The following is a 10,231-nucleotide window of genomic DNA, read 5'->3' on the forward strand; positions in this document are numbered from 1 at the left end:
TACCACCTCACACCAGTGAGAATGGGGAAAATTAACAAGGCAGGAAACAACAAATGTTGGAGAGGATGCGGAGAAAAGGGAACCCTCTTACACTGTTGGTGGGAATGTGAACTGGTGCAGCCACTCTGGAAAACTGTGTGGAGGTTCCTCAAACAGTTAAAAATATACCTGCCCTACGACCCAGCAATTGCACTGTTGGGGATTTACCCCAAAGATACAAATGCAATGAAACGCCGGGACACCTGCACCCCGATGTTTCTAGCAGCAATGGCCACGATAGCCAAACTGTGGAAGGAGCCTCGGTGTCCAACGAAAGATGAATGGATAAAGAAGATGTGGTCTATGTATACAATGGAATATTACTCAGCTATTAGAAATGACAAATACCCACCATTTGCTTCAACGTGGATGGAACTGGAGGGTATTATGCTGAGTGAAGTAAGTCAGTCGGAGAAGGACAAACATTATATGTTCTCATTCATTTGGGGAATATAAATAATAGTGAAAGGGAAAATAAGGGAAGGGAGAAGAAATGTGTGGGAAATATCAGAAAGGGAGACAGAACGTAAAGACTGCTAACTCTGGGAAACGAACTAGGGGTGGTGGAAGGGGAGAAGGGCGGGGGGTGGGAGTGAATGGGTGACGGGCACTGGGTGTTATTCTGTATGTTAGTAAATTGAACACCAATAAAAAAAAAAATGAAAAAAAAAAAAAAAAGAAAATAAAGAATGGCACTTTAAAACGTGTCATTTATTTTGAAAAAAAAAAAAAAAAAAAAACTTGAATTAAAAAAGAGTTTATTTATTCATGAGAGATACAGAGAGAGAGAAGCAGAGACATAGGCATAGGGAGAAGCAGGCTCCCCACAGGGAATTTAAGGCATATAAGCTGATGATTTGATATCCGTATATATATATATATATTTTTTTTATAAATTTTTATTTATTTATGATAGTCTCACAGAGAGAGAGAGAGAGAGGCAGAGACACAGCCAGAGGGAGAAGCAGGCCCCATGAACCGGGAGCCCGACGTGGGATTCGATCCCGGGTCTCCAGGATCGCGCCCTGGGCCAAAGGTAGGCGCCAAACCGCTGCGCCACCCAGGGATCCCTGATATCCGTATATATTATGAAATGATTACCACATAAAGGTTAACACAGTCATCATCTAATATATATATTTTTGGTTAAACTTTCAAGATGGTCTCTTTTAGCAACTTTTAATTATATAAAACAGTATTATTTTATAGTCACTGTGCTATACATTCAATCCTCACAACTTATTCATCTTAAAATTTAGTGAGAATTTGGGGCGCTGGGGGGCTCAGTTGGCTATGCATCTCCCTTCAGCTCAGGTCATGATCCTAGGGTCATGGGATTGAGTCCCACATTGGCTCTTTGCACAGTGGGGAGCCTGCTTCTCTCTGCCTGCTGCTCTTTCTGCTTGTGCTCGCTCTCTCTCTCTCTCAGTAAATAAATAAAATATGTTTTAAAAATGAAAATTTGTGGAGATCCTTGGGTGGCTCAGCGGTTTAGCTCCTGCCTTTGGCCCAAGGCGGGGCCCTGGGGTCCCGGGATCGAGTCCCACATCCGGCTCCCTGCATGGAGCCTGCTTCTCCCTCTGCCTGTGTCTCTGACTCTCTCTCTCTCTCTCTCTCTCTCCCTCTGTCTGTCTCTAATTAAATAAAATCTTTTTAAAAAAAGAAAATTTGTACTTTTTGACTCTCATCCCCATTTCCCCCATACCTCTTTCCCTGGATACCTTCAATCTGCTTTCTGTCTCTATGATTTCAGCTTCTTAATATTACATGAATTAATGAGATTATGCCATATTTTCCTCTCTCTGACTTGCTTCACTTAACATAATGTCCTCAAGATTCACCCACGTTATTGTATATATCAGAATTTCCCTACTCTTATAGATAAATAACATTATATGGTATACCTCTACCACATTTTCTTTATCCATTCATCAGACTATATACACTTAGGTTGTTTCCATATTTTGGTATTATAAACATTGATGCAATTGACATGGGGCAGGAAATATCTCTTCAAAATAGTGATTTTATTTTCTTCAGGTATATACACAGAAGTGAGACTGCTAGATCACATGGGAGTTCTATTTGAGGAATATCTATATGGTTTTCCATAATGACCAGACAAGTTTACATTCCCACTAACAGTTTACAAGGCTTTCCCTTTCCCTATATCCTTACCAGCATTTATTATCTCTTGTTTTTTTTCATAACATCCATCCTAACAAGTGTGTGGTGATATTTCATCATTTCTTTTTATTTGCATATCCCTGATGGTTATTGATGTTGAGCACCTTTCATGTACCTCTTTTCCATTTGAGTCTTTTTTTGGAAAAATATCTACTCAGGTCCTTCACCCAATTTTAAATTAGATTGCTTTTATTCTTTTGAGTTGTTTGAATTCCTTATACATTTTGGATATTAATCCCTCATGAAATATATGTTTTGTAAATATGTTCTCCTATTCCATAGTTTGCCTTTTCATTTTGTTTTTTTTTCTGTGCAGAAGGTTTTTGTTTGATGTAGTCCCACCAGTTTATTGTTGCTTTTTTCATTGTGCTTTGAAGTCATATCCAAAACATTATTGCCAAGATCAATATAAAGATGTTTTCCTGTGTTCTCTTCTATAAATTTTATGGTTCAGGTCTTATGTTTAAGTCTTTAATTCATTTTGAGTTAATTTTTATAAGTGGTGTAAGACAGAGGTCCAGTTTCATGTTTTTGCATGTTAAGAATCAATGATTCAAACATTAAAGCTACTAGCATTTCCCCATTCTGTATTTGTGGCTCTCTTGCTAAATATTAATTGACCATGTATGCAGGGGTTTATTACTGGGCTCTCAATTCTATTTCACTGGTGTTTGTGTCTGTTTTTATTTTTTTAAATATATTTTTTTTAATTTTTATTTATTTATGATAGTCACAGAGGGAGAGAGAGGCAGAGACACAGGCAGAGGGAGAAGCAGGCTCCATGCACCGGGAGCCCGACGTGGGAATCGATCCCGGGTCTCCAGGATCGCGCCCTGGGCCAAAGGCAGGCGCCAAACCGCTGCGCCACCCAGGGATCCCTGTGTCTGTTTTTATATCAGTACCATACTGCTTTGATCACTATAGTATTGTGGTATGTTTTGAAATTAGAAAATATGATGGATCCAAATTTTTATTCTTTTTCAATAACGTCTTAGATTTTTGATGTCTTTTATGGTTGCATGTGAATTTTAGTATATTGTTATTTCTATTCTGTGAGAAAAAACATAGGAATTATATTTTTTTAATTTTTATTTATTTATGATAGTCACTCACAGAGAGAGAGAGAGAGAGAGAGAGGCAGAGAGACAGGCAGAGGGAGAAGCAGGCTCCATGCACCAGGAGCCCGATGTGGGACTCGATCCCGGGTCTCCAGCATCGCGCCCTGGGCCAAAGGCAGGCGCCAAACCGCTGCGCCACCCAGGGATCCCAAAACATAGGAATTATAATAGGGATTACATTCAATCTATACATGTTTTGGGCCATATGGACATTTTAACCATATGAATTCTTATGATCTATGATCATGCGATTTCTTTCCATTTATTTGCATCTTCTACAATTTCTTTCATCAAATTCTTTTAATACTCAGTGTACAGATCTTCCACGTACTTGGTTAAGTATTTCTTTGTCTTTGATATTATTGTGAATGAGTTTGTTTCATTTCTTTATTTTTCAGATAGTTCATTATTATCTTATAAAAAAGAAATTGATTTTTGCATATTCACCATGTATACTGCAACATTATTGAATTTGTCAATTAGTTCTAATGGTTTTTTCTGGTGGCATCATTTGAAGTTTCTACATATAAGGTCATGCCATATGCAAATAAAGATGAATTTATTTATTTTTCTTTATTATTAAATGGCTTATATTTCTTTTTCTTGTTAGATTGCTCTGGCTGGACTTGTAGTACTATGTTGAATAGGGTGAGAGTGGGCACCTTTGTCTTATTACTGATCTTGAAGAAAAAGTTTTTAACCTTTCAATGTTGAGAATATTAGCTGTGGCTTGTCACATATAGCCTTTATTATGTTGAAGTAATTCATTCTATACCTGGTTTTTTGAGAAACTTTATCATGAAAGGATATTTAATGTTGTGAATTGGGTTTTTTGCACCTATTGGGATGATCACATAATTTATATATTTCATTCTATTAATGTGATATATAACACTTTTGATTTGCATGTGTTAAGCCATGCATCCCACAGATGAATCCCAGTTGATATAGCATATGACCATTTTAATATATTGTTGAATTTAGTTTGAGAGAATTTATTGAGAATTTGGCAGACATATTCAACAGGGATATTGACCTATAATTTCTTTCTTTCTTTCTTTCTTTCTTTCTTTCTTTCTTTCTTTCTTTCTTTCTTTCTTTCTTTCTTTCATTTTTATTTATGATAGGCACACAGTGAGAGAGAGAGAGGCAGAGACACAGGCAGAGGGAGAAGCAGGCTCCATGCACCGGGAGCCCGACGTGGGATTTGATCCTGGGTCTCCAGGATCGCGCCCTGGGCCAAAGGCAGGCGCTAAACCGCTGCGCCACCCAGGGATCCCATAATTTCTTTATTTATAGTGTCCTTATCTGGCTTTGATATTAGGCCTCATATAATGAGTTCCAATTATTGCCTTATCCTCAAATTTTTGAGAGAGTTTGAGAAGTATTGGTGTTCATTTTTCTTCACATGACAGAAGTCACCAGAAAAATTATCTAGTCATGGCCTTTTCAATGTTAAAAGACTATATTGATTTAATCTATTTATTCATTATTGATTTGTTTACATGTTATTTTCATGGTTCACTATTGGTAAGCTATATTTCTAGTAATTTATCCATTTCTTTTAGTTTGTCCAATTTGGGTATCGTTATTCATAGTGGTCTTATGATTCTTCATATTTATGTGGTATATATTGGAATATCTCCTCTTTAATTTACAATTATATTGATTTGAGTTATTTCTCTTTTTTTCTTGGTTAGGCTTGTTAAAGACTATATTTTCAAAGAAGCAACTTCTCATTCTACTAATCTTTTATATTATTTCAATATTGTATACTTCATTTATTTCTGCTCTAATTTTTTAATAAATTTATTTTTTATTGGTGTTCAATTTACCAACATACAGAATAACACCCAGTGTTCATCCCGTCAAGTGCCCCCGTCAGTGCCCGTCACCCATTCACCCCCACCCCCCACTCTCCTCCCCTTCCACCACCCCTAGTTCGTTTCTCAGAGTTAGGAGTCTTTATGTTCTATCTGCCTTTCTGATATTTCCCACACATTTCTTCTCCCTTCCCTTATATTCCCTTTCACTATTATTTATATTCCCCAAATGAATGAGAACATATAATGTTTGTCCTTCTCCGACTGACTTACTTCACTCAGCATAATACTCTCCAGTTCCATCCACATTGAAGCAAATGGTGGGTATTTGTCATTTCTAATGGCTGAGTAATATTTCATTGTATACATAAACCACATCTTCTTTATCCATTCATCTTTCAATGGACACCAAGGCTCCTTCCACAGTTTGGCTATTGTGGACATTGCTGCTATAAACATCAGGGTGCAGGTGTCCCGGCGTTTCACTGCATCTGTATCTTTGGCGTAAATCCCCAACAGTGCAATTGCTGGGTCGTAGGGCAGGTCTATTTTTAACTCTTTGAGGAACCTCCACACAGTTTTCCAGAGTGGCTGCACCAGTTCTAATTTTCATTATTTCCTTCTTTCTGCTAACATTGGGCTTACTTTGTTCTTCTCTTTCAAATTCCTTGAGGTATAACGTTAGATTGTTTGAGATCTTTCTTTTTTCTTGATGTATGCATTTAGAGTTATAAACTTTTCTCTTAAAATTGCTTTTGATTTATATTGAAAGTTTGAGTATGTTGTATTTTCATTTTAATTTGTCCCAAGATATTTTTTACTTACCTTTTGATTTCTTCTTTGATACATTCATTGTTAAACAATGTGTTGTTTAATTTCCACATGTTTGTTTATTTTCCAGATTTCCTTCTGTTATTAATTTTTAGTTTCATATCTTGTGGTCAGAAATGATCTTTGTTTTTTTTTAAATTGGAATATGAATATATTTCTTTATTAGAATGCTCACAAGAATGACACACTAGCATTGTCCTTCTGATGTGATAAAGAATACATACATCTGACCCACATTCTGGCAGGAAACAGGCATAAGGGCTCTCAGAGCTGGTACCAAGTGTCCATTGAAGACAACTCCATTCACCAGAGAGGATGTTTCCTTGATTCCAATGTCTCTGCTGTAGCTTCCAGTCAGGGTTCTGTGACTTGCTCAGACTTCATTCCAGCGTCAGTGGACCCTCTTTTTTTTCCTAGCCACTTCTCAACTCCTTACATCAGCTGCCCCATGTCTAACTCACCCAGGCAGCCTCTGGAATTTTGCAGCACATCTCTTTGGTATGCTGCTGCCCTGCCACCCTCAGGGGCATGGTTGGGATTTGGGGGAAAGGGGAACATCACATTACCAAAGCAAACAGCAGGAGCATATTGGCAAATGACACTTGGACACACATCTAACAACCTCAAAGAATACATGCTTTCTCCCCTAATGATCCATAATCCCCTAGAGACCAAACACATATGGAATGATTCTGTACTCCAGGCACAAAGGATACAAAGTGAATGGTGTTTACATCCACCATGTCCTACATGCAACAGGAAGTGAGCGCAAACCAGATCTCTAACGAGGCTCTTCCCTGCATCTGAATGGTGTCACCATTCTGTTTCTGCCTGTTCTCAGCATTAGTTCATTTTTCAAAAGGGAGGATAGGATGGTAGAGAGAGAATAGAATGGGAGACAGAGGTGGGGTGGGGGATTAATATACAGAGAACCACCTGTAAAACAAAAATAATACAAAAATGCAAAACCCGGATTTAGTACTAGAATATAACAAGAGAAGGTAGCTGGAGAAACTACATGCGAACAGACGATATGATACACAACCCCAGGGGGAGGACTGGACTCAGTGAGGAGTGGGACAGAGGCCAGTGGTTTACACTAAGAGCCTTTCAATGGACTGCTGAATGGACTGGATCTGCTGCTTCAGCTGCGAGCCTTCTTTTATGGTGACAGAACAGGCAATGACAGGCCTGGACACCCCACAGGCCCGCCCGAGGGCCTGCTTGGAGCGCACAAACACGTAGGGCACGTTCTTATCTTCACACAGCAGCGGAAGGTGCAGGATGATTTCCAGAGGCTTAGCGTCTGCAGCCATCACGATGAACTCAGAGATGCCTCTGTTGAGGGTTTTAGTGGCTTCGTTGGCTCCTTTCCGAAGCTGCTTGTAGTTACATGACTGCTGAACAAGGTCCAGTAGTTTCTTGGTGAGGTGGGCATCTGCAAGGGAGTAGGCCTTTGGATTTACATCAGCCTCAGTCATCTCTGCGATTCCACGGTCCCGCCACCCTTCAGGGAGCGCCGGCCAGAAATGATCTTTGATATAAATTCTATTTTTTGAATTTTTTATGACTTTTTTTGTGGCCTAATATATAATCTATTCTAGAAAAGTTTTTGTGTGTACTTGTGAAGAATGTGTATTTTGTTGTTATTGGAAGGAATATTCTTTATATGTCTGATAGGCCCACTTGGTCTATAGTGTTGTTCAGATCTCCTGTATCCTTATGGATTCTCTGGATTATCTATATATTGTTGAGAGTGGGGTATTAAAATCCCTAAGTATTATCATATCACTGTTTATTTCTCTTTTTTGTTCTGTTAGTATTTGCTTTATATAGTTAGATGCACTGTTAATTAGATGCATAAATATTTGAAATTATCATTTTTATTGAAAAATCAACCACTTTATTATTAATGACCTCTTTTGTCTCTTGTGACCATTTTTAGCTAAAAGTATATTCTGCCTAATATAAGTATAGCTATCTTTGCTTTCTTCTGAGTGTACTTTAAGCTAAAGTGAGTCTCCTGTGGGCACCATATCACTGGATCTTGTTTTTGTATCCATTCAGCTATTCTATGTCTTTTGATTGGAAAATTTAATCCATTTATATTTAAAGTAATTAGGGATAGATAAAGACTACTATTGCCATTTTGTTGTTTTCTGACTATTCTGTAGATCCTGTGTTCCTTGTTTCCTCTCCTTCTATATTCCTTTTTCTTTCTTTTTTTTTAGATGTTATTTATTTATTCATGAGAGACACACAGAGACAGACAGAGACAGGCAGAGGGAAAAGCAGGCTCTCTGCAGAGAGCCTGATGTGGGGCTCAATCCCCAAACCCCAGGATCATACCCTGAGCTGAAGGCAGACGCTCAACCACTGAGCCACCCATGCGTCCCTGTATTCCTTTTCCATATCATTACTTTTTTTGGCAGAATGCTTTAACTTCATTATCATAATCTTTGTGTATTTACTATAGGTTTTACCTTTGTGGTTACCATGAAACTTACATAAAATAACTTATGACATCCTACTTTAAGTTGATAAGCAAATAAAAACTTTATACTTTTACTTCTACCCCCTCACATTTTGTTATTGATGTCACAATTTACATATTTTTATATTGTGTATACAATAACACATTATTGTAGTTATAACTATTATTAATGCCATTGTTTGTAAGTTTTACACTATCACTGATAGTGATTTATGCAGTCCTATTAGAATATTAAAGAATCTTACTTTGACTATATTTGTAATTTCCAGTATCATTTATCTATTCATATGTCTTTATGCTTTTAATTATCATCCTTTTAATTAAGCTTAATGAACTCCCTTTAATATTTCTTGTGAGGCTGGTCCAGTGACAGTAAAATCCCAGAGCTTTTGATTGTTTGGGAAAGTATTTCTCCTTCATTTGTGAGAGTTTTGCTAAGTTTAGTATTCTTAGCAGGCTTTACTTTCAATATTTTGAACTCTCTCCAGACCTACAAAGTTTCCAATGAGAAATCTACTTGTAGTCTCATGGTGGCTCCCTTGTATGTGGTAACTTGATTTTTGCTGTTTTCAAAAATCTCTATTTTGACAATTATAATGTGTCTTAGTGTAGCCTTTTTCAAGTTAAATTTATTTTGGATCTTTGAGTTTCCTGAACTTGATGTCTATTTTTCTCCCCAATTTTGGCAAATTTTCTGCCATTATTCACTTAAGAACACTCTCTGTACTTTTTTCTCTCTCTTCTTCTGGAATTTTAACAATATGTATATTATTTCTTTAGATGATATACCATAAGTCCCATAGATTTTCTTCACCCTTTACCATTCTTTTTTTTTCTCATTTTTTCTCCTCTAATTAGTTAATTTCAAATGATCTTATTTAACGTCATTTATACTAATATTTGGTCATATCTGTTGTTAAAGCTCTTTATTGAATTCTTTAGTTCAGTGTTAAGCAATAGGAATATTAAACTTTAGGATTTTTGGGAAGTTGGTTCTTGATGATTTCTATTTCTTTGTTGAACTTCTCATTTTGTTCATGCATTGTTTTCCTAACTTCATTTGGTTGTCTGTGTATTCTAGATTACTGAACTTCTTTAAGAGGATTTTATGAATTATTCTCCAGACGGTTCCTTCACCTTCATTTCCTTAGAGTCTGTTAATTGAGCTTTATTAGTTTCCTTTGTTGGCATCACATGATTCTTTATGACCCTTGTATCCTTGCATTTGTTTCTACACTTTAAGGAAGCATTCTCTTCTTCCATATTTACATGTTGGCTTTGAACATGGCTGCTGGCTGTGTTTCACAATCAGGTGGAGCCACTATCTGGTCTCTGCCATCACCTCTGGTCAGGTGGGGTTGCTCTCTGCAATTCCTGGCAAAATGGCAACACCAGGCAGACACTGTGACTGGGCAGTACTGTGGGCTAGTCTCCTCAATTTTTCCTGGATGAGGCCTCCAGCTCTTCTCCCCAACTGTATGGTGCCACTGACTGGACTCCACATTCAGGCAGGGCCATGGGCTGGACTTCATGGTCAAGATGAGCCCTCAGGTTGTACTTTGTGAGTCAGCAGGGCTACAAGGTGTGCTGTGGATTTTATCAGGATAAGAGGCTGTGCTTTGGGATCAGTAAGGCCATTAGCTGTCCTCCACTGCAGAACAAGGTCACTGGCCAAAATTTCTGGTCATATGGGGCCTCTGCCTCCAGCATATCCTGGCATTAGGAAAGGCTTGAGGTTG

The 10,231-nt window shown here is 37.8% G+C and overlaps 1 protein-coding gene across 1 annotated transcript; it reads right to left on the reverse strand.

Moving 5' to 3' along the window:
* Window positions 1-6,412: 6,412 nt before the first annotated feature.
* Window positions 6,413-7,511, reverse strand: LOC609886 (NHP2-like protein 1). Its single transcript, XM_038586604.1, has one exon. The coding sequence runs from the start codon at window positions 7,477-7,479 to the stop codon at window positions 7,093-7,095; it is 387 nt and encodes a 128-aa protein (XP_038442532.1). The 5' UTR covers window positions 7,480-7,511; the 3' UTR covers window positions 6,413-7,092.
* Between the last annotated feature and the right edge of the window lie 2,720 nt (window positions 7,512-10,231).

Source organism: Canis lupus, chromosome X (genome assembly GCF_011100685.1).
Source record: "Canis lupus familiaris isolate Mischka breed German Shepherd chromosome X, alternate assembly UU_Cfam_GSD_1.0, whole genome shotgun sequence".
Lineage (NCBI taxonomy): Eukaryota > Metazoa > Chordata > Mammalia > Carnivora > Canidae > Canis > Canis lupus.